The sequence below is a fragment of the Triticum aestivum genome, chromosome 4A (assembly GCF_018294505.1).
Source record: "Triticum aestivum cultivar Chinese Spring chromosome 4A, IWGSC CS RefSeq v2.1, whole genome shotgun sequence".
NCBI lineage: Eukaryota > Viridiplantae > Streptophyta > Magnoliopsida > Poales > Poaceae > Triticum > Triticum aestivum.
The window spans coordinates 615,770,858-615,796,578 of record NC_057803.1 but is presented as its reverse complement, the minus strand read 5'-3'; the positions used below and the strand labels follow the sequence as shown (position 1 = coordinate 615,796,578).

General features: G+C 46.9%; 1 protein-coding gene and 1 long non-coding RNA gene across 2 annotated transcripts; both read left to right on the top strand.

Moving 5' to 3' along the window:
• Positions 1-270: 270 nt before the first annotated feature.
• LOC123087602 (chemocyanin) lies at positions 271-1,145 on the top strand. The gene is made up of 2 exons (XM_044509641.1): positions 271-564; positions 661-1,145. The coding sequence occupies exons 1-2, from the start codon at positions 393-395 to the stop codon at positions 861-863; spliced, it is 375 nt and encodes a 124-aa protein (XP_044365576.1). The 5' UTR covers positions 271-392; the 3' UTR covers positions 864-1,145.
• Positions 1,146-2,660: 1,515 nt separating this feature from the next.
• LOC123082631 (uncharacterized) lies at positions 2,661-3,544 on the top strand. The gene is made up of 3 exons (XR_006439080.1): positions 2,661-2,922; positions 3,214-3,359; positions 3,447-3,544. It is a non-coding gene; the product is annotated as an uncharacterized lncRNA (long non-coding RNA).
• Positions 3,545-25,721: the final 22,177 nt, after the last annotated feature.

Sequence of the window (25,721 nt, the reverse complement as noted above, 5' to 3'; positions counted from 1 at the left end):
GGTTGGAGTCGTCACGTCTCCCATCCATCCAACGTTCTCCTCAAAGTCTACCGGTGTAGGACTCGTCGCCGTCCAACATCGGAAAGTAATGGCGCCTCCAATGTTGTGGGTCGTTGGCCAACCCCCGTTCCACTCCACTACATTCTACTCTACGCTTCCATCAGAAAAATGCTGCACTACCGAGAAAACCAGTATTTCCACACACCTTTTGGCCTAGTTGCCCTCGCGCCTCCACACCGGCGGGCCTATAAAACCGCACCGGCTAGTCCATTGCCAACCACCACCGCACCTCCCTCTCAGCATTTCTCCTCTCAACCTGCCTCTCTCCTCGTACGTGCTACTTCTTGAGTTGGTAATTGATCGGTAGTCGTTCCTAGCTAAGCTAGCTAGCAATGGCCGCACGGGGAGGAGGCAGTGCCAACGTGGCCGTGCTCCTTGCCGTGCTTCTTCTCTGCACTCTCGTGGCGGAGGCGGCGGTGTTCAACGTCGGCGACCGCGGCGGCTGGTCCTTCAACACCAACTCCTGGCCCACCGGCAAGCGCTTCAAGGCCGGCGACGTCCTAGGTTCGTACCTATATACGTGCATGCATGGATTGATAGTTTTCTGCATGCACACCGATGAGAAGAAGTTTTGATGCATGTGAATCTGGCTGCTTGCAGTGTTCAAGTACGACGCGACGGCGCACGACGTGGTGGCGGTGAGCGCGGCGGGGTACAAGGCCTGCGCCAAGCCGGCAAACGGCGCCAAGGTGTACAAGTCCGGTGCCGACCGCGTCACCCTCGCCCGCGGCACAAACTACTTCATCTGTAGCATCCCCGGACACTGCCAATCCGGCATGAAGATCGCCGTCACTGCCGCCTAGCCTCGTCCATCGTCCATGGTGCACGTTAATTCGTACGCGCGACGTTACGTGATACGGCGAGCGCAACTTTTAATTCCTAATGACCAAAATAAAAGGCCGAGCGTACGTGCTTGGGTTTTTCAAGTTCTTGATCAATGTAGCACAGTATTGATTCGTACGGTGTGTGTACTGTTTGATTTCCACTCGACCAATCATACATTCATACTTTCTGTTGTATGGTGCCATATGTACTGATTTTGTACTCATATATGAGAATGAAAGGCATGCGACAATTATTCTTCTTGTTTTGCTATTTGTCAGTTGCCTGAGTTATAAGATGCATCACTCCATTTCGCCTGAGAGTTCAGTAACCTATTTGATTTTAGTTGCATTGCACGATAAGAACAAATGGGATCTAGCTCGATTTAGCTCACATATACAATAAATAAGCAGGTTATTGATAATGTAATGTGAGCTAAATCAAAGTAGCAGGCAACACTACTACTCTGTAGAGAAGATAAAGCAAAGAAGTTCTAACAATTTGCATTTTAACATATTAGTGCAAACCACTATGAATTTTACAAAGAAGACAAAACAGAGAAGTTGCAGAAGTATTCACTGTAACAAGTAAGTGGAACCAGTTAGCACTTTACAAAGAAGATAAAACAAAGATGTTGTGGCATGTTTTATATTAATAAGTTGAAGTAGTTAGCATTTTACTAAGAAGATGAAGCAGCATCACCGGCACTAATAGCCTTGTCGGCTGTGCCGCGCAATCCCCACACAGTCGGCCCACTATAAATGGAAGTTGTCGGCACCCGTACCCTAGCCCTAGCCGTCGAAGCAAAAAAAAAGCCAAGCTAGATCCGTGGCTGCCTTAGCTATGGTCCGCCATTACCCTACCTACTACATGTACCTGACCCCCACCCGCGGAGCCAAAATCACCGCAGCGGTATTTGCGGAGGTCGTCGTTGCCGCGGCCGCCGAGTCGAGCTCCTCTTCGGAGTCATCATCAGCAGAGGAGGAGGAGGGGGTAGAAGAGGAAGAGGAGATGGAGGTGGAGGAGGAGGGGAGGGAGGTCGAGGTGGAGGGCGGCGACAACTTTTAGATGACGGTGGAACTAGCGGAGCACGTCGCCACCGAGGGCCAAATCGCTACAGAATTGGTGGACACCGCGGTCATCACCGCCATCCTCATGGACTCCGAGGTAGTGGCGAATGACTGCGGCATAGTCGTCTATGGCCGACGAGCGTGAAGTAGCCACCAACCATCTCCTTTTGGCCAACGTGAGATGGAGAAGATGCTCCATGACCTCGATGACACCAACGACAATGGCGGCAGCGACGGCGGCGAAGATCACCTATCGGTATCCACGATCACGAGGCCTCTTGCTCCAGTGTCATTGACATCTCCTTTGACAACGGTAGTACAGTAGTTTATCTAGCCAGTCTTGTACAAATTCTAATAGTTGTAGTATCAATGAAGCAGTGGATGTAGCACTAACGAATGCCATCTACTTATTGTATAATGAAGCACCGCAATCTATCTATGTTGAAATTTCCCTGTGGGTGACTTCTAGGAGATGTGAAGTTTTGAAGCACTAACCTACTCCTTGAGATCATAATGGTGGTGGCCGAGCCACGGCAACCGTAGCACAGCAGCAGGGGCGGAGCTGGGCCCCGGGAAAAATTACTAGGCTATAGTTTTATAGATTTCTTTTACAGGCCCAGGGCGCAGCCCACTGAAATAGAAGAAGGCCCAAAGCCTTAATGAACTACTTTGCCAGAAACGCACGCACCTACGGCAACAGCGCACGCCACGATCCAGCACGCACTACGCACAGGAGCCGAAACGATCGCGCGGCCGCCGCCCGCCCGCCGAGTCACACGCACGCACGCGGACAGACACGATCAATCTCCAGCAGCAGCAGGGACTCCAGCGCCCGCGCCGCCGTCCGCCGTGGCTCCGCCCCCGGCCCACCCACCTTCTGCTCCCGGGCTGTAGATCGCCCGTCGCCGCCGCCCTCCTGTTCGTTGTTCGCCTGCGTGGGGCTGCTTCATTGCCGGCTGTGCGGCAGCTTGTAATTTTCTTTGATGCTTTCCTTGTTTCCCCCTTAGATGCTTTCTACTCCCTCTGTAAACAAATATAAGAGCGTTTAGATCACTACTTTAGTTATCTAAACGCTCTTATATTTTTTTACGGAGGGAGTACTAGTTTCTACTTGTACCGTGTTATATTTGTATGAGTTGTATCAATGTACAAGCTGCTCTGAACTGAAATTTATACCATGTTCTTTTGTATCCGGCCATATATCTATGATATTGTTGAACCCAAATTGATGTAATTGCCAATTTTATTTCATATATTGTAGAAAAAGAAGATGAAGAGATTTTTTTCACTGGTGTCTGCAACGGGGCTGTCTATACCTATTATTTCAGATGAAGGGAATCAAGCGGCCGAGGGAACTGAATCAACACCATAAACAGGAACAACTGATGTTTATGCCTCGTCGAAGTGGTAAGTTTTTAAATATGTATCAACGGTAATTGTTTCACATGATGTTTATGCCTTCTCTTATGATATTTTGCTTTCGATGCCTTGAAGGTGTTTGACTCTTCTTCCACCGCTGATGAGGTTATGCGAGGCACTGATGAAGCAAACCATTGATTTGGTACTCTTTTATCATGTACTATTCTTAGAAGTTTTTATCATGTTTTTATCTATTTTGTTGTATTGTTAAGTATTGAGTTTAAATTATAAATTTTTCATGCACCGAACCATATTTTGTATGGGGTATCTTTTGAGGTAGCTAAAAGCCTTATGGACGTTAAGATTTTTCCTTGCGATGTTTTTTTTGGCCCGGGGCTTGGTTCAATCCTGGCTCCGCCACTGCACAGCAGCGAGCATGCGCAACACGACAACTGCTCAAGGGTTGGCGTCGCAAGAGATCTATGATCTGGGGATGACCTAGGATGAACTAGGGAAATAGATATAAGTGACGTGATCGACCATGTAGGTGGTTATAGCTACAAAGCCGCCTTTGATACTTAGGAATTGGAGGAGGTTAAGCATTCGAAACCGCCTTCATGGCGGTTTCGGATTTCCAACCGCCTTTGCTGCAATATTAGAGGTGGCTTTGTCCTGCTTGGTCATAATCTCTTTCGAGGGGGGGGGTCTTATGCTCGTTTTTTTACTAGTGTGAGTTATACCTGGCCATCTGTGGGGCTGGGCCGGCCTTCGGGTCTGGCCTACCAAAGCCTGATGCAAAAAACCCAAGCCCGAGCCTAGCCCGGCATGTCCGTCGGTCCTAAAAATCGGCCCCGAGCCCGGCCCATCAGGCTAAAAGCCCACTGGGCGTCGATCCTCAGGCCGGGCCTCTTCCTTAAACAACGAATACGATGGGCCCAGGCCCAGCCCGAACCGGCCATCGGGCTCGAAATCTAGGCCCAAGCCCAGCCTGTGGGCAAGGTCGGGTCGGGCTTTTTCAGGTCGGGTCGGGTCGGGCTGTCCGTGCCGGGCTGCCCATGGCCAAGACTAGTGTGGGTACTCCAAACTTTGAAGGTTTTAATACAAGCTAGGTAATAAAAGCCCATCGATCTTTAGTAGAGCAAGACCTCGAGCTCAATGAAATCCTTGTGAACGAGGAGTTATATACTCTGCAACAATCCCATGAGAAGTGGTTGTTGCAAGGAGATCAGAATACTTCCTATTTTCCGAAAATTGCCAATGGTAAAAACACTCGTTGAATGTGGAGGATACTGTGATTGAAGGCACCGAGAATTTGTTGTCCTGCTCAAGGCAACTTGTTCCATTTAGATGTTGGCACTTGTGGGGATGGGGTGGGGGTGAGAAACTAATGATATTGACAATAAGGAAATGTTTCTCGGTTATGGAGGTGATAAAGAGTTCGACGTAAAGAGTTACGTCGATGCAAGTTTAACACCTATCCGGATAGCTCTGAGTAGAGATACCGGATACGTATAATGGAGCAACAATTTGGAATAGCTCCAAGTGGAACGTGGTAGCAACATCTACGATATGACATAAAGTTTTGCGAAATACATAGGGATCTGAATATTGCAGACCCGTTGACTATAACCTCTTTCACAAGCATAACATGATCAAACCCAGAACTCATTGAGTGTTAATCACATAGTAATGTGAACTAGATTATTGAGTCTAATAAACTCTTTGGATGTTGGTCACATGGTGATGTGACCTGTGAGTGTTAATCACATGGCGATGTGAACTAGATTATTGACTCTAGTGCAAGTGGGAGACTGTTGGAAATATGACCTAGAGGCAATAACAAATTGGTTATTATTATATTTCCTTGTTCATGATAATCGGTTATTATCCTACTAGAATTGTATTGATAGGAAACTCAGATACATGTGTGGATACATAGACAACACCATGTCCCTAGTAAGCCTTTAGTTGACTAGCTCGTTGATCAATAGATGGTTACCGTTTCCTGACCATGGACATTGGATGTCGTTGATAACGGGATCACATCATTAGGAGAATGATGTGATGGACAAGACCCAATCCTAAGCCTAGCACAAGATCATGTAGTTCGTATGCTAAAGCTTTTTTAATTTCAAGTACCATTTCCTAAGACCATGAGATTGTGCAACTCCCGCATACCGTAGGAGTGCTTTGGGTGTGCCAAACGTCACAACGTAACTGGGTGGCTATAAAGGTGCACTACGGGTATCTCCAAAAGTGTCTGTTGGGTTGGCACGAATCGAGACTGGGATTTGTCACTCCGTGTAAAGGAGAGGTATCTCTGGGCCCACTCGGTAGGACATCATCATAATGTGCACAATGTGACCAAGGAGTTGATCACGGGATGATGTGTTACGGAACGAATAAAAAGACTTGCCGGTAACGAGATTGAACAAGGTATCGGGATACCGACGATCGAATCTCGGGCAAGTATCGTACCGATAGACAAAGGGAATTGTATACGGGATTGATTGAATCCTTGACATCATGGTTCATCTGATGAGATCATCGTGGAGCATGTGGGAACCAACATGGGTATCCAGATCCCGCTGTTGGTTATTGACCGGAGAGTTGTCTCGGCCATGTCTGTGTTGGAAATATGCCCTAGAGGCAATAATAAAAGCATTATTATTATATTTCCTTGTTCATGATAATTGTCTTTATTCATGCTATAATTGTGTTATCCGGAAATCGTAATACATGTGTGAATAATAGACACCAACATGTCCCTAGTAAGCCTCTAGTTGACTAGCTCGTTGATCAACAGATAGTCATGGTTTCCTGACTATGGACATTGGATGTCATTGATAACGAGATCACATCATTAGGAGAATGATGTGATGGACAAGACCCAATCCTAAACATAGCACAAGGTCGTATAGTTCGTTTGCTAGAGTTTTCCAATGTCAAGTATCTTTTCCTTAGACCATGAGATCGTGTAACTCCCGGATACCGTAGGAGTGCTTTGGGTGTACCAAACGTCACAACGTAACTGGGTGACTATAAAGGTATACTACGGGTATCTCTGAAAGTGTCTGTTGGGTTGACACGGATCAAGACTGGGATTTGTCACTCCGTATGACGGAGAGGTATCACTGGGCCCACTCGGTAATGCATCATCATAATGAGCTCAAAGTGACCAAGTGTCTGGTCACGGGATCATGCATTACGGTACGAGTAAAGTGACTTGCCGGTAACGAGATTGAACGAGGTATTGGGATACCGACGATCGAATCTCGGGCAAGTAACATACCGATTGACAAAGGGAATTGTATACGGGGTTGCTTGAATCCTCGACATCGTGGTTCATCCGATGAGATCATCGAGGAGCATGTGGGAGCCAACATGGGTATCCAGATCCCGCTGTTGGTTATTGACCGGAGAGTCGTCTCGGTCATGTCTACATGTCTCCCGAACCCGTAGGGTCTACAGACTTAAGGTTCGGTGACGCTAGGGTTGTAGGGATATGTATATGCAGTAACCCGAATGTTGTTCGGAGTCCCGGATGAGATCCCGGACATCACGAGGAGTTCCGGAATGGTCTGGAGGTAAATAATTATATATAGGAAGTGCAATTTCGGGCATCGGGACAAGTTTCGGGGTCACCGGTATTGTACCGGGACCACTGGAAGGGTCCCGGGGGTCCACCGGGTGGGGCCACCTGTCCCGGGGGGCCACATGGGCTGTAGGGGGTGCGCCTTGGCCTATATGGGCCAAGGGCACCAGCCCCAAGAGGCCCATGCGCCTAGGGTTCAAGAAGGGAAGAGTCCCAAAGGGGGAAGGCACCTCCTAGGTGCCTTGGGGAGGAGGGATTCCTCCCTTGGCCGCACCCCCCTAGGAGATTGGATCTCCTAGGGCCGGCGCCCCCCCCCCTTGGACTCCCTATATATAGTGGGGAAAGGAGGGCCTTTCATAACACACCTTTGGTGCCTCCCTCTCCCTCTCCAACAAATCCTCCTCCTCCATAGTGCTTGGCGAAGCCCTGCCGGAGTACTGCAGCTCCATCACCACCACGCCATCGTGCTGCTGCTGGAGCCATCTTCCTCAACCTCTCCTTCCCCTTGCTGGATCAAGAAGGGGGAGACGTCACGCTGACCGTACGTGTGTTGAACGCGGAGGTGCCGTCCGTTCGGCGCTAGGATCTCCGATGATTTGGATCACGTCGAGTACGACTTCCTTATCCCCGTTCTTTGAACGCTTCCGCGCGTGATCTACAAAGGTATGTAGATGCAATCCAATCACTCGTTGCTAGATGAACTCCTAGATGGATCTTGGTGAAACCGTAGGAAAATTTTTGTTTTCTGCAACGTTCGCCAATAGTGGTATCAGAGCTAGGTCTATGCGTAGTTCTCTTGCACGAGTAGAACACAATTGGTTGTGGGCGTTGATGTTGTCAACTTTCTTGCCGCTACTAGTCTTATCTTGCTTAAACGGTATTGTGGGATGAAGCGGCCCGGACCAACCTTACACGTACGCTTACGTGAGACCGGTTCCACCGATTAACATGCACTAGTTGCATAAGGTGGCTGGCGGGTGTCTGTCTCTCCCACTTTAGTTGGAGCGGATTCGATGAAAAGGGTCCTTATGAAGGGTAAATAGAAGTTGACAAATCACGTTGTGGCTTTCACGTAGGTAAGAAAACGTTCTTTCTAGAACCCTACTTCAGCCACGTAAAACTTGCAACAACAATTATAGGACGTCTAACTTGTTTTTGCAGCAAGTGCTTTGTGATATGATATGGCCAAAGTTGTGATGAATGATGAATGATATATATGTGATGTATGAGATGTTCATGCTATTGTAATAGGAATCACTACTTGCATGTCGATGAGTATGACAACCGGCAGGAGCCATAGGAGTTGTCTTTATTTTTTGTATGACCTGCGTGTCATTGAGAAACGCCATGTAAATTACTTTACTTTATTGCTAAACGCGTTAGCCATAGTAGTAGAAGTAATAGTTGGCAAGCAACTTCATGGAGACACGATGATGGAGATCATGATGATGGAGATAATGGTGTCATGCCAGTGACAAGATGATCATGGAGCCCCAAGATGGAGATCAAAGGAGCTATGTGATATTGGCCATATCATGTCACTTTTATTATTTGATTGCATGTGATGTTTATCATGTTTTTGCATCTTGTTTACTTAGAACGACGGTAGTAAATAAGATGATACCTCATAATAATTTTAAGAAAGTGTTCCCCCTAACTGTGCACTGTTGCGACAGTTCGTTGTTTCGAAGCACCACGTGATGATCGGGTGTGATAGATTCTAACGTTCACATACAATGGGTGTAAGACAGATTTACACATGCAAAACACTTAGGTTGACTTGACGAGCCTAGCATGTACAGACATGGCCTCGGAACACAGAAGACCGAAAGGTCGAGCATGAGTCGTATAGAAGATACGATCAACATGAAGATGTTCACCGATGTTGACTAGTCCGTCTCACGTGATGATCGGACACGGCCTAGTTAACTCGGATCATGTTATACTTAGATTACTGGAGGGATGTCTATCTAAGTGGGAGTTCATTGAATAATTTGATTAGATGAACTTAATTATCATGAACTTAGTCTAAAATCTTTACAATATGTCTTGTAGATCAAATGGCCAACGTAGTCCTCAACTTCAACGCGTTCCTAAAGAAAACCAAGCTGAAAACGATGGCAGCAACTCTACGGACTGGGTCCGGAACCTGAAGATCATCCTCATAGCTGCCACGAAAGATTATGTCCTACAAGCACCGCTAGGTGATGCACCTGTTCTCCCTGCAGAACAAGACGTTATGAACGCTTGGCAGGCACGTACCGATGACTACTCCCTCGTTCAGTGCGGCATGCTTTATAGCTTAGAGCCAGGACTCCAAAAGCGTTTTGAGAGACACGGAGCATATGAGATGTTCGAAGAGCTGAAAATGGTTTTCCAAGCTCATGCCCGGGTCGAGAGATATGAAGTCTCCGACAAATTCTTCAGCTGTAAGATGGAGAAAAATAGTTCTGTCAGTGAGCACATACTCACAATGTTTGGGTTACATAACCGCTTGACTCAGCTGGGAGTTAATCTCCCGGATGACGCGGTCATTGACAGAATCCTTCAGTCGCTTCCACCGAGCTACAAGAGCTTTGTGATGAACTTCAATATGCAGGGGATGGAAAAGACCATTCCTGAAGTATTTGCAATGCTGAAATCAGCAGAGGTAGAAGTCAAAAAGGAACATCAAGTGTTGATGGTGAATAAAACCACTAAGTTAAAGAAAGGCAAGGCTAAGAAAATCTTCAAGAAGGACGGCATGGGAGTTGCCGCGCCCGGCATGCAAGCTGCCGGGAAGAAGCCAAAGAATGGACCCAAGCCCAAGACTGAGTGCTTTTATTGCAAGGAAAGTGGTCACTGGAAGCAGAACTGCCCCAAATACTTAGCAGACAAGAAGGCCGGCAAAACGAAAGGTATATGTGATATACATGTAATTGATGTGTACCTTACCAGTACTCGTAGTAGCTCCTGGGTATTTGATACCGGTGCAGTTGCTCACATTTGTAACTCAAAGCAGGAGCTGTTGGAAATATGCCCTAGAGGCAATAATAAAAGTATTATTATATTTCAATTTTCATGATAAATGTCTTTTATTCATGCTATAACTGTATTATCTGGAAATCGTAATACACGTGTGAATACTTAGACCACAATATGTCCCTGGTGAGCCTCTAGTTGACCAGCTCATTGTGATCAACAGATAGTCATGGTTTCCTGACTATGGACATTGGATGTCGTTGATAACGGGATCACATCATTAGGAGAATGATGTGATGGACAAGACCCAATCCTAAGCATAGCACAAAGGTCGTTTAGTTCGTTTGGTAGAGCTTTGCCAATGTCAAGTATCTCTTCCTTAGACCATGAGATCGTGTAACTCCCGGATACCGTAAGAGTGCCTTGGGTGTATCAAACGTCACAACGTAACTGGGTGACTATAAAGGTGCATTACAGGTATCTCCGAAAGTAGCTGTTGGGTTGACACGGATCGAGACTGGGATTTGTCACTCCGTATGACGGAGAGGTATCACTGGGCCCACTCGGTAATGCATCATCATTATGAGCTCAATGTGACCAAGGTGTTGGACACGGGATCATGCATTGCGGTACGAGTAAAGTGACTTGCCGGTAACGAGACTGAACAAGGTATTGGGATACCGACGATCGAGTCTCGGGCAAGTAACGTACCGATTGACAAAGGGAATTGTATACAGGGTTTGATCGAATCCTCGACATAGTGGTTCATCCGATGACAACATCGAGGAGCATGTGGGAGCCATCATGGGTATCCAGATCCCGCTGTTGGTTATTGGCCTGAGAGCGTCTCGGTCATGTCTGCATGTCTCCCGAACCCGTAGGGTCTACACACTTAAGGTTCGGTGACGCTAGGGTTATTAGGAAGACTAGTATGTGACTACCGAATGTTGTTCGGAGTCCCGGATGGGATCCTGGACGTCACGAGGAGATCCGGAAGGGTCCGGAGGTAAAGATTTATATATGGGAAGTTGTCAAACGGACACCGGGAAGATTCGGGGTCATACCGGTATTGTACCGGGGCCACCGGAAGGGTTCCGGGGGTCCACCGGGAGGGGCCACCCCTCCTGGGGGGCCACATGGGCTGCGTGGGGCAGGGAGCCAGCCCTAGGTGGGCTGGCCGCACCCCCCTCCCTTGGGCCCATGCGCCTAGGGTTGAGGGGGAACCCTAGAGGGGGCGCCCCCCTTGACTTGGGGGGCAAGCCACCCTCTCCCCCTCTCCCCTTGGCCGCCGCACCCCCCCTAGATGGGTTCTAGGGGGCCGGCCCCCTTCTCCCTTCCCCCTATAAATAAAGGGGTGAGGGGAGGGCAGCCGTACCATCCTCCAAGGCGCAGCCCTCCCCTCCCCAACACCTCTCCTCCTCCATTGTGTGCTTGGCGAAGCCCTGTCGGAGTACTGCCTCTCCACCATCACCACGTCGTCGTGCTGCCGGTGGAGCTGTCTTCCTCAACCTCTCCTTTCCCCTTGCAGGATCAAGAAGGAGGAGACGTCTCCCGTTCCGTACGTGTGTTGAACGCGGAGGTGCTGTCCATTCAGCACTTGGTCATCAGTGATTTGAATCACGTCGAGTACGACTACATCATCACCTTGCAAGCTTCCGCACGCGATCTACAAGTGGTATGTAGATGCAAACTCTCTCCCTTGACTCGTTGCTTAGATGAACTCATAGATGGATCTTGGTGAAACCGTAGGAAAAATTTTAATTTTCTGCAACGTTCCCCAACAGTGGCATCATGAGCTAGGTCTATGCGTAGTTCTCTAATGCACGAGTAGAACACAATTTGTTGTGGGCGTGGATTTTGTCATCTTACTTGCCTCTACTAGTCTTTTCTTGCTCAACAGTATTGTGGGATGAAGCGGCCCGGACCAACCTTACACGTACGCTTACGTGAGACCGGTTCCACCGACTGACATGCACTAGTTGCATAAGGTGGCTGGCGGGTGTCTGTCTCTCCCACTTTAGTTGGAGCGGAATCGATGAACAGGGCCCTTATGAAGGGTAAATAGAAGTTGACAAAATCACGTTGTGGTGAATCGTAGGTAAGAAAACGTTCTTGCTAGAACCCAATTGCAGCCACGTAAAAGATGCAACAACAATTAGAGGACGTCTAACTTGTTTTTGCAGCAATTGATCATGTGATGTGATATGGCTAGAAGTTGTGATGAATGATGAATTGTGATGTATGAGATCATGTTCTTTGTAATAGGATTCACGACTTGCATGTCGATGAGTATGACAACCGGCAGGAGCCATAGGAGTTGTCATTATTTTTTGTATGACCTGCGTGTCATTGAACAACGCCATGTAAACTACTTTACTTTATTGCTAAACGTTAGTCATAGAAGTAGAAGTAGTCGTTGGCGTGACAACTTCATGAAGACACGATGATGGAGATCATGATGATGGAGATCATGGTGTCAAGCCGGTGACAAGATGATCATGGAGCCCCGAAGATGAAGATCAATGGAGCTATATGATATTGGCCATATCATGTCACAACCATATAATTGCATGTGATGGTTATTATGTTTATGCATCTTGTTTACTTAGGACGACGGTAGTAAATAAGATGATCCCTTACAAAATTTCAAGAAGTGTTCTCCCCTAACTGTGCACCGTTGCTACAGTTCGTCGCTTCTAAGCACCACGTGATGATCGGGTGTGATGGATTCTTACGTTCACATACAACGGGTGTAAGACAGTTTTACACAGCGAAAACACTTAGGGTTAACTTGACGAGCCTAGCATGTGCAGACATGGCCTCGGAACACGGAGACCGAAAGGTCGAACACGAATCGTATAGAAGATACGATCAACATGAGAATGTTCACCGACGATGACTAGTCCGTCTCACGTGATGATCGGACACGGGCTAGTCGACTCGGATCGTGTAACACTTAGATGACTAAAGGGATGTCTAATCTAAGTGGGAGTTCATAATTTGATTAGAACTTTATTATCATGAACTTAGTCTAAAACCTTTGCAAATATGTCTTGTAGATCAATGGCCAACGCTAATGTCAACATGAACTTCGACGCATTCCTAGAGAAAACCAAGCTGAAAGATGATGGCAGCAACTATACGGACTGGGTCCGGAACCTGAGGATCATCCTCATAGCTGCCAGGAAACAATATGTCCTAGAAGGACCGCTAGGTGACGCTCCCGTCCCCGAGAACCAAGACATTATGAATGCTTGGCAAGCTCGCGCTGATGATTACTCCCTCGTTCAGTGCGGCATGCTTTACAGCTTAGAACCGGGGCTCCAAAAACGTTTTGAGCACCACGGAGCATATGAGATGTTCGAAGAGCTGAAACTAGTTTTTCAAGCTCATGCCCGGGTCGAGAGATATGATGTCTCCGACAAGTTCTACAGTTGTAAGATGGAGGAAAACAGTTCTGTCAGTGAGCACATCCTAAAGATGTCTGGGTTGCACAACCGTATGACCCAGCTGAACATTAACCTCCCAGATGAGGCGGTCATTGACAGAATCCTCCAGTCGCTCCCACCAAGCTACAAGAGCTTTGTGATGAACTACAACATGCAGGGGATGGAAAAGACCATTCCTGAAGTGTTCTCGATGCTGAAGTCAGCAGAGGCTGAAATCAAGAAAGAACATCAAGTGTTGATGGTCAATAAGACCACTAAGTTCAAGAAGGGCAAGGGTAAGAAGAACTTCAAGAAGGACGGCAAAGATGTTGCCGCGCCTGGTAAACCAGTTACCGGGAAGAAGTCAAAGAATGGACCCAAGCCTGAGACTGAGTGCTTTTATTGCAAGGGGAAGGGTCACTGGAAGCGGAACTGCCCCAAATACTTAGCAGATAAGAAGGCCGGCAACACCAAAGGTATATTTGATATACATGTGATTGATGTGTACCTTACCAGTACTCGTAGTAACTCCTGCGTATTTGATACCGGTGCCGTTGCTCATATTTGTAACTCACAGCAGGAGCTGCGGAATAAACGGAGACTGGCGAAGGACGAGGTAACGATGCGCGTCGGGAATGGTTCCAGAGTCGATGTGATCGCCGTCGGCACGCTGCCTCTACATTTACCTACGGGATTAGTTTTGAACCTTAATAATTGTTATTTAGTGCCAAGTTTGAGCATGAACATTGTATCTGGATCTCGTTTAATACGAGATGGCTACTCATTTAAGTCTGAGAATAATGGTTGTTCGATTTATATGAGAGATATGTTTTATGGTCATGCTCCGATGGTCAATGGTTTATTCTTAATGAATCTCGAGCATAATATTACACATGTTCATAGTGTAGATGCCAAAAGATTTAAAGTTGATAACGATAGTCCCACATACTTGTGGCACTGCCGCCTTGGTCACATTGGTGTCAAGCGCATGAAGAAGCTCCATGCCGATGGACTTTTGGAGTCTCTTGATTATGAATCATTTGACACATGCGAACCATGCCTTTTGGGCAAGATGACCAAGACTCCGTTCTCCGGAACAATGGAGCGAGCAACCAACTTGTTGGAAATCATACATACCGATGTGTGCGGTCCAATGAGCGTTGAGGCTCGCGGAGGATATCGTTATGTTCTCACTCTCACTGATGACTTAAGTAGATATAGGTATGTCTACTTAATGAAACACAAGTCTGAGACCTTTGAAAAGTTCAAGGAATTTCAGAATGAGGTGGAGAATCAACGTGACCGAAAGATAAAGTTCCTACGATCAAATCGTGGAGGAGAATATTTAAGTCACGAATTTGGCACACACTTAAGGAAATGTGGAATCGTTTCACAACTCACGCCGCCTGGAACACCTCAATGAAACGGTGTGTCCGAACGTCGTAATCGCACTCTATTGGATATGGTGCGGTCTATGATGTCTCTTACCGATTTACCGCTATCATTTTGGGGATACGCTCTAGAGACAGCAACATTCACTTTAAATAGGGCACCGTCTAAATCCGTTGAGACGACACCGTATGAATTATGGTTTGGAAAGAAACCTAAGCTGTCGTTTCTAAAAGTTTGGGGATGCGATGCTTATGTCAAGAAACTTCAACCTGAAAAGCTCGAACCCAAGTCGGAAAAATGCGTCTTCATAGGATACCCTAAGGAAATTGTCGGGTATACCTTCTACTTAAGATCCGAAGGCAAGATCTTTGTTGCCAAGAACGGATGCTTTCTGGAAAAAGAGTTTCTCTCGAAAGAAGTAAGTGGGAGGAAAGTAGAACTCGATGAAGTACTGCCTCTTGAGCGGGAAAGTGGCGCAGCGCAGGAAACCGTTCCTGTGATGCCCACTCCAACTGAAGAGGAGAACAATGATGATGATCAAGGTACTTCGGATCAAGTTACTGCTGAACTTCGTAGGTCTACAAGGACACGTTCCGCACCAGAGTGGTACGGCAACCCTGTCCTGGAAATCATGTTGTTAGACAACGGTGAACCTTCGAACTATGAAGAAGCGATGGCGGGCCCAGATTCCAACAAATGGCTTGAAGCCATGAAATCCGAGATAGAATCCATGTACGAAAACAAAGTATGGACTTTGACAGACTTGCCCGATGATCGGCGAGCGATAGAAAACAAATGGATCTTTAAGAAGAAGACGGACGCGGATGGTAATGTCACCATCTATAAAGCTCGACTTGTCGCTAAGGGTTATCGACAAGTTCAAGGGATTGACTACGACGAGACATTCTCTCCCGTAGCGAAGCTAAAGTCCGTCCGAATCATGTTAGCAATTGCCGCATACTATGATTATGAGATATGGCAGATGGACGTCAAAACGGCATTCCTTAACGGGCATCTTAAGGAAGAGCTGTATATGATGCAGCCGGAAGGTTTTGACGATCCTAAGAACGCTAACAAAGTGTGCAAGCTCCAGCGATCCATTTATGGACTGGTGCAAGCATCTCGGAGTTGGAACATTCGCTTTGATGAGATGATCAAAGCGTTTGGGTTTATGCAGACTTATGGAGAAGCCTGCGTTTACAAGAAAGTGAGTGGGAGCTCTGTAGCATTTCTCATATTATATGTAGATGACATACTCTTGATGGGAAATAATATAGAGTTTCTGGACAGCATTAAGGCCTACTTGAATAAGTGTTTTTCAATGAAGGACCTTGGAGAAGCTGCTTATATATTAGGCATCAAGATCTATAGAGATAGATCGAGACGCCTCATAGGTCTTTCACAAAGCACATACCTTGACAAGGTTTTGAAGAAATTCAAAATGGATCAGTCCAAGAAGGGGTTCTTGCCTATGTTACAAGGTGTGAGACTGAGCTCGGCTCAGTCACCGACCACGGCAAAAGATAAAGAAGAGATGAGTGTCATCCCCTATGCTTCAGCCATAGGATCTATTATGTATGTCATGCTGTGTACCAGACCCAATGTAAACCTTGCCGTAAGTTTGGTAGCAAGATACCAAAGTAATCCCGGCAAGGAACACTGGACAGCGGTCAAGAATATCCTGAAGTACCTGAAAAGGACGAAGGACATGTTTCTCGTTTATGGAGGAGACGAAGAGCTCGTCGTAAAGGGTTACGTCGACGCTAGCTTCGACTCAGATCTGGATGACTCTAAGTCACAAACCGGATACGTGTATATGTTGAATGGTGGAGCAGTAAGCTGGTGCAGCTGCAAGCAGAGCGTCGTGGCGGGATCTACATGTGAAGCGTAGTACATGGCAGCCTCGGAGGCAGCGCATGAAGCGATTTGGGTGAAGGAGTTCATCACCGACCTAGGAGTCGTACCCAATGCGTCGGGGCCGATCAAACTCTTCTGTGACAACACTGGAGCTATTGCCCTTGCCAAGGAGCCCAGATTTCACAAGAAGACCAGGCACATCAAGCGTCGTTTCAAATCCATCCGTGAAAATGTTCAAGATGGAGACATAGAGATTTGCAAAGTGCACACGGATCTGAATGTCGCAGATCCGCTGACTAAACCTCTCTCGCGTGCAAAACATGATCAACACCAGAACTCTATGGGTGTTCGATTCATCACAATGTAACTAGATTGGTGACTCTAGTGCAAGTGGGAGACTGTTGGAAATATGCCCTAGAGGCAATAATAAAAGTATTATTATATTTCAATGTTCATGATAAATGTCTTTTATTCATGCTATAACTGTATTATCCGGAAATCGTAATACACGTGTGAATACTTAGACCACAATATGTCCCTGGTGAGCCTCTAGTTGACCAGCTCATTGTGATCAACAGATAGTCATGATTTCCTGACTATGGACATTGGATGTCGTTGATAACGGGATCACATCATTAGGAGAATGATGTGATGGACAAGACCCAATCCTAAGCATAGCACAAAGGTCGTTTAGTTCGTTTGCTAGAGCTTTGCCAATGTCAAGTATCTCTTCCTTAGACCATGAGATCGTGTAACTCCCGGATACCGTAAGAGTGCCTTGGGTGTATCAAACGTCACAACGTAACTGGGTGACTATAAAGGTGCATTACAGGTATCTCCGAAAGTAGCTGTTGGGTTGACACGGATCGAGACTGGGATTTGTCACTCCGTATGACGGAGAGGTATCACTGGGCCCACTCGGTAATGCATCATCATTATGAGCTCAATGTGACCAAGGTGTTGGACACGGGATCATGCATTGCGGTACGAGTAAAGTGACTTGCCGGTAACGAGACTGAACAAGGTATTGGGATACCGACGATCGAGTCTCGGGCAAGTAACGTACCGATTGACAAAGGGAATTGTATACAGGGTTTGATCGAATCCTCGACATAGTGGTTCATCCGATGACAACATCGAGGAGCATGTGGGAGCCATCATGGGTATCCAGATCCCGCTGTTGGTTATTGGCCTGAGAGCGTCTCGGTCATGTCTGCATGTCTCCCGAACCCGTAGGGTCTACACACTTAAGGTTCGGTGACGCTAGGGTTATTAGGAAGACTAGTATGTGACTACCGAATGTTGTTCGGAGTCCCGGATGGGATCCTGGACGTCACGAGGAGATCCGGAAGGGTCCGGAGGTAAAGATTTATATATGGGAAGTTGTCAAACGGACACCGGGAAGATTCGGGGTCATACCGGTATTGTACCGGGGCCACCGGAAGGGTTCCGGGGGTCCACCGGGAGGGGCCACCCCTCCCGGGGGGCCACATGGGCTGCGTGGGGCAGGGAGCCAGCCCTAGGTGGGCTGGCCGCACCCCCTCCCTTGGGCCCATGCGCCTAGGGTTGAGGGGGAACCCTAGAGGGGGCGCCCCCCTTGACTTGGGGGGCAAGCCACCCTCTCCCCCTCTCCCCTTGGCCGCCGCACCCCCCCTAGATGGGTTCTAGGGGGCCGGCCCCCTTCTCCCTTCCCCCTATAAATAAAGGGGTGAGGGGAGGGCAGCTGTACCATCCTCCAAGGCGCAGCCCTCCCCTCCCCAACACCTCTCCTCCTCCATTGTGTGCTTGGCGAAGCCCTGTCGGAGTACTGCCTCTCCACCATCACCACGCCGTCGTGCTGCCGGTGGAGCTGTCTTCCTCAACCTCTCCTTTCCCCTTGCTGGATCAAGAAGGAGGAGACGTCTCCCGTTCCGTACGTGTGTTGAACGCGGAGGTGCTGTCCGTTCAGCACTTGGTCATCGGTGATTCGAATCACGTCGAGTACGACTACATCATCACCTTGCAAGCTTCCGCACGCGATCTACAAGTGGTATGTAGATGCAAACTCTCTCCCTTGACTCGTTGCTTAGATGAACTCATAGATGGATCTTGGTGAAACCGTAGGAAAAATTTTAATTTTCTGCAACGTTCCCCAACAGGAGCTGCGGAATAAGCGGAGACTGGCGAAGGACGAGGTGACGATGCGCGTCGGGAATGGTTCCAAGGTCGATGTGATCGCCGTCGGCACGTTGCCTCTTCATTTACCTACGGGATTAGTTTTAAACCTCAATAATTGTTATTTAGTGCCAAGTTTGAGCATGAACATTGTATCAGGATCTCGTTTAATTCGAGATGGCTACTCATTTAAATCCAAGAATAATGGTTGTTCTATTTATATGAGAGATATGTTTTATGGTCATGCTCCGATGGTAAATGGTTTATTATTAATGAATCTCGAGCGTATTGCTACACATATTCATAGTGTGAGTACCAAAAGATGTAAGGTTGGTAATGATAGTCCCACATACTTGTGGCACTGCCGCCTTGGTCACATAGGTGTCAAACGCATGAAGAAGCTCCATGCTGATGGACTTTTAGAGTCTCTTGATTACGAATCATTTGACACGTGCGAACCATGCCTCATGGGTAAAATGACCAAGACTCCGTTCTCAGAAACAATGGAGCGAGCAACCAACTTATTGGAAATCATACATACTGATGTGTGCGGTCCAATGAGTGTTGAGGCTCGCGGTGGCTATCGTTATGTTCTCACCCTCACTAATGACTTGAGTAGATATGGGTATGTCTACTTACTGAAACACAAGTCTGAGACCTTTGAAAAGTTCAAGTAATTTCAGAGTGAGGTTGAGAATCAACGTGACAGGAAAATCAAGTTCCTGCAATCAGATCGTGGAGGAGAATACTTGAGTCACGAGTTTGACACACACTTAAGAAAATGTGGAATAGTTTCACAATTCACGCCGCCTGGAACACCTCAGCGTAATGGTGTGTCGGAACATCGTAATCGCACTCTATTAGATATGGTGCGATCTATGATGTCTCTTACTGATTTACCGCTATCTTTTTTGGGGCTATACTTTAGAGACTGCCGCATACACTTTAAATAGGGCTCCGTCGAATCCGTTGAGATGACACCGTATGAATTATGGTTTGGGAAGAAACCTAAGCTGTCGTTTCTAAAAGTTTGGGGATGCGATGCTTATGTCAAGAAACTTCAACCTGAAAAGCTCGAACCCAAGTCGAAAAAATGCGTCTTCATAGGATACCCTAAAGAAACTATTGGGTATACCTTCTACCTCAGATCCGAAGGCAAGATCTTTGTTGCCAAGAATGGATCCTTTCTAGAGAAGGAGTTTCTCTCGAAAGAAGTAAGTGGGAGGAAAGTAGAACTTGATGAAGTATTACCTCTTGAACCGGAAAATGGCGCAACTCAAGAAAATGTTCCTGAGGTGCCTGCACCGACTAGAGAGGAAGTTAATGATGATGATCATGAAACTTCAGATCAAGTTGCTACTGAAATTCGTAGGTCCACAAGGACACGTTCCGCACCAGAGTGGTACGGCAACCCTGTCTTGGAAATCATGTTGTTAGACAACGGTGAACCTTCGAACTATGAAGAAGCGATGGCGGGCCCGGATTCCGACAAATGGCTAGAAGCCATGAAATCCGAGATAGGATCCATGTATGAAAACGAAGTATGGACTTTGACTGACTTGCCCATAGAGCGGCGAGCCATAGAAAATAAATGGATCTTTAAGAAGAAGACAGACGCGGATGGTAATGTGACCATCTATAAAGCTCGGCTTGTCGCTAAGGGTTATCGACAAGTTCAAGGGGTTGACTACGATGAGACTTTCTCATCGGTAGCGAAGCTAAAGTCCGTCTGAATCATGTTAGCAATTGCCGCATTCTATGATTACGAGATATGGCAAATGGACGTCAAAACGGCATTCCTTAATGGTTTCCTTAAGGAAGAAATGTATATGATGCAGCCGGAAGGTTTTGTCGATCCTAAGAATGCTAACAAGGTGTGCAAGCTCCAACGCTCGATTTATGGGCTGGTGCAAGCATCTTGGAGTTGGAACATTCGCTTTGATGAGATGATCAAAGCGTTTGGGTTTACGCAGACTTATGGAGAAGCCTGCGTTTACAAGAAAGTGAGTGGGAGCTCTATAGCATTTCTCATATTATATGTAGATGACATACTTTTGATGGGAAGTGATATAGAACTCTTGGACAGCATAAAGGCCTTGGAGAAGCTGCTTATATATTAGGCATCAAGATCTATAGAGATAGATCAAGACGCCTCATAGGTCTTTCACAAAGCACATACCTTGATAAGATATTGAAGAAGTTCAATATGGATCAGTCTAAGAAGGGGTTCTTGCCTATGTTGCAAGGTGTGAAATTGATCTCAGCTCAATGTCCGACCACGGCAGAAGATATAGAAGAGATGAGTGTCATCCCCTATGCCTCAGCCATAGGTTCTATTATGTATGCCATGCTGTGTACCAGACCTGATGTAAACCTTGCCGTAAGTTTGGTAGGAAGGTACCGAAGTAATACCGGCAAGGAACACTAGACAGCGGTCAAGAATATCCTGAAGTACCTAAAAAGGACTAAGGAAATGTTTCTCGTTTATGGAGGTGACGAAGAGCTCGTCGTAAAGGGTTACGTCGACGCTAGCTTCGACACAGATCTGGATGACTCTAAGTCACAAACCGGATACGTGTATATTTTAAATGGTGGGGCAGTAAGCTGGTGCAGTTGCAAGCAGAGTGTCGTGGCGGGATCTACATGTGAAGCGGAGTACATGGCAGCCTCAGAGGCAGCGCATGCAGCAATTTGGGTGAAGGAGTTCATCACCGACCTAGGAGTCATACCCAATGCGTCGGGGCCGATCAAGCTCTTCTGTGACAACACTGGAGCTATTGCTCTTGCCAAGGAGCCCAGGTTTCACAAGAAGACAAGGCACATCAAGCGTCGCTTCAACTCCATTCGTGAAAATGTTCAAGATGAAGACATAGATATTTGTAAAGTACACACGGACCTGAATGTAGCAGATCCGTTGACTAAACCTCTCCCTAGAGCAAAACATGATCAACACCAGAATTCCATGGGTGTTCGATTCATCACAATGTAACTAGATTATTGACTCTAGTGCAAGTGGGAGACTGTTGGAAATATGCCCTAGAGGCAATAATAAAAGCATTATTATTATATTTCCTTGTTCCTGATAATTGTCTTTATTCATGCTATAATTGTGTTATCCGGAAATCGTAATACATGTGTGAATAATAGACACCAACATGTCCCTAGTAAGCCTCTAGTTGACTAGCTCGTTGATCAACAGATAGTCATGGTTTCCTGACTATGGACATTGGATGTCATTGATAACGAGATCACATCATTAGGAGAATGATGTGATGGACAAGACCCAATCCTAAACATAGCACAAGGTCGTATAGTTCGTTTGCTAGAGTTTTCCAATGTCAAGTATCTTTTCCTTAGACCATGAGATCGTGTAACTCCCGGATACCGTAGGAGTGCTTTGGGTGTACCAAACGTCACAACGTAACTGGGTGACTATAAAGGTATACTACGGGTATCTCCGAAAGTGTATGTTGGGTTAACACGGATCAAGACTGGGATTTATCACTCCGTATGACGGAGAGGTATCACTGGACCCACTCGGTAATGCATCATCATAATGAGCTCAAAGTGACCAAGTGTCTGGTCAGGGGATCATGCATTATGATACGAGTAAAGTGACTTGCCGGTAACGAGATTGAACGAGGTATTGGGATACCGACGATCGAATCTCGGGCAAGTAACATACCGATTGACAAAGGGAATTGTATACGGGGTTGCTTGAATCCTCGACATCGTGGTTCATCCGATGAGATCATCGAGGAGCATGTGGGAGCCAACATGGGTATCCAGATCCCGCTGTTGGTTATTGACCGGAGAGTCGTCTCGGTCATGTCTACATGTCTCCCGAACCCGTAGGGTCTACATACTTAAGGTTCGGTGACGCTAGGGTTGTAGGGATATGTATATGCAGTAACCCGAATGTTGTTCGGAGTCCCGGATGAGATCCTGGACATCACGAGGAGTTCTGGAATGGTCCGGAGGTAAATAATTATATATAGGAAGTGCTATTTCGGGCATCGGGACAAGTTTCGGGGTCACCGATATTGTACCCGGACCACCGGAAGGGTCCCGGGGGTCCACCGGGTGGGGCCACCTGTCCCGGGGGGTCACATGGGCTGTAGGGGGTGCGCCTTGGCCTATATGGGCCAAGGGCACTAGCCCCAAGAGGCCCATGCGCCTAGGGTTCAAGAAGGGAAGAGTCCCAAAGGGGGAAGGCACCTCCTAGGTGCCTTGGGGAGGAGGGATTCCTCCCTTGGCCGCACTCCCCTAGGAGATTGGATCTCCTAGGGCCGGCGCCCCCCCCCTTGGACTCCCTATATATAGTGGGGAAAGGAGGGCCTCTCATAACACACCTTTGGTGCCTCCCTCTCCCTCTCCAACAAATCCTCCTCCTCCATAGTGCTTGGCGAAGCCCTGCCGGAGTACTGCAACTCCATCACCACCACGCCGTCGTGCTGCTGTTGGAGCCATCTTCCTCAACCTCTCCTTCCCCTTGCTGGATCAAGAAGGAGGAGACGTCACGCTGACCGTACGTGTGTTGAACGCGGAGGTGCCGTCCGTTCGGCGCTAGGATCTCCGGTGATTTGGATCACGTCGAGTACGACTTCCTCATCGCCGTTCTTTGAACGCTTCCGTGCGTGATCTACAAAGGTATGTAGATGCAATCCAATCACTCGTTGCTAGATGAACTCCTAGATGGATCTTGGTGAAACCGTAGGAAAATTTTTGTTTTCTGCAACGTTCCCCAACAGTCTGCATGACTCCCGAGCCCGTAGGGTCTACACACTTAAGGTTTGATGACGCTAGGGTTATAGGGAATAGATGTACGTGGTTACCGAATGTTATTCGGAGTCCCGGATGAGATCCCGGACGTCACGAGGAGTTCCGGAATGGTCCGGAGGTAAAGATTTATATATGGGAAGTCATCATACGGTCACCGAAATAATTCGGGGGGTTACCGGTATTGTACCGGGACCACCGAAGGGGTTCCGGGGGTCCACCAAGAGGGTCCACCTGCCCCGGAGGACCCTATGGGCTGTGTGTGGAGAGGGACCAGCCCCTTAGTGGGCTGGGCGCCTCCCCCCCTAGGGCCCATGCACCTATGGTTTAGGAGAAACCCTAAAGGGGGGCGCCCCCTTGCCTTGGGGGGCAAGGCAACCCCCCTGGCCGCCGCCCCCTCTTCAGATTGGATCTGAGGGGGCCAGTCCCCCTCTCCCTTGCCCATATATATATATATATATATATATATATATATATATATATATATATATATATATATATATATATATATATATATATATATATGGGGGGGTGGGAGGGCAGCCGCACCCAAGTTCTGCGCAGCCCTTCCTCTCTCCCAAGTCCTCCTCTTCTCCCGTGGTGCTTGGCGAAGCCCTGCAGGATTACCACGCTCCTCCTTCACCACCACACCATCGTGCTGCTGCTGGATGGAGTCTTTCCCAACCTCTCCTTCTCCCCTTGCTGGATCAAGGCGTGGGAGACGTCACCGGGCTGCACGTGTGTTGAACGCGGAGGCGCCTTTGTTCGGCACTTAGATCGGAATCAACCGCGATCTGAATCGCTGCGAGTACGACTCCTTCATCCGCGTTCTTGCAACGCTTCCGCTTAGCAGTCTACAAGGGTATGTAGATGCACTCCCCTTCCCCTCGTTGCTAGATTACTCCATAGATTGATCTTGGTGATGCGTAGAAAATTTTAAATTTCTACTACGTTCCCCAACACTTCACTCTCTTATGATGTTCGATTCTACTTGCACATAAAAATAGGACAAAAGATGTACACAAGATGCATTACTATCAGAACACTGCTACAAGATGTCTTTACTATACCTCAAGGATTTATTAACCCGGTGGACGAGTTTGAGAATTTTTTTTCCGACATCACATAGCATCGGAGATTTTTATTGTGTTCACTATCATATCCAAGGTTGTAGATACAGTCGAACCATGATAAGTCCATGGCCCATGGAGAAGAACACTCCGCGGCCAAATATGAGACTGGTTCAACATAATTTTGGGTTGGTTGTGCCGTTTCTGGCTGAATCCATTGGAATCGGTAGATCCTTCTATTCCGTGCGTGGGCCGGTGAATAGTGACCAACCCCCCCCCCCCCCCCCCCCCACCCCCACGGGAGCTGCTGGTATAAGGGCTGGTCCTCTTTCTTTTGGAAGCGCCAATTTTCCTTTCTTAGCTTTTTCCTTGTTTTGTTTTTCTTTTCCATTTTGTGAACACTTTCTAAAAAATGGAATATGTTTAAATTTCAGAATGTTGGATCTTTTTGAATTTCAAAATATTTTTGGAATCAAGAACATTATTCAATTTCATGTATATTCTTTAAAACTGAAAAAGGAAACGGAATGCGGTACAACTTTCAAATTCATGAACATTTTTTAAAATTGGAAAAAAAATCAAATTCATGATGTTTTTTCAAAGTTGAAACATTTTAAAATATATAGTAACAATTTTCAAATTCATCATTATTTTTGAAATTAGAGAATATTTTCAAATATGTGATCATTTTCAAATTTATGAACAATTTTCAAATTATTGCAAATTCATTATTATTTCGAATTCCTGAAAAAAAATTGAAAATCATTTTCGTCCAGCTCGTTGCGCGAGGCTGCCACACTTCGTCGTGCTGGCATACATTCTCCGCCACATTTGTTCTTGTTTTGTTTCAATTGCTTTTTTTGGGGGGGGGGGGGGGGGGGGTCTGCTTTGCTTTTCTTTTATTTCTGTTTTGTTAGTTCTTTTCTTTTTTTTCCTTCCTTTCGGGGTTAGTTTTTTTTTCTACTTTTTCTTTCTTCTGGGGCTAGTTTTTCTTCCATTTTTTCCTTTATATAGAATGTAAACTTTTTTTAATACAAATCAAACTTTTTTTAATGTAGGTTGAACTATTTTTAATATAGGCTGAGCATGTTTTCTATATATGGTGAAAAAATGTACATTGAACCCTTTTTAACACTAGTAAATGAGCACGTGCATTGCACGTTGATATTAGTGA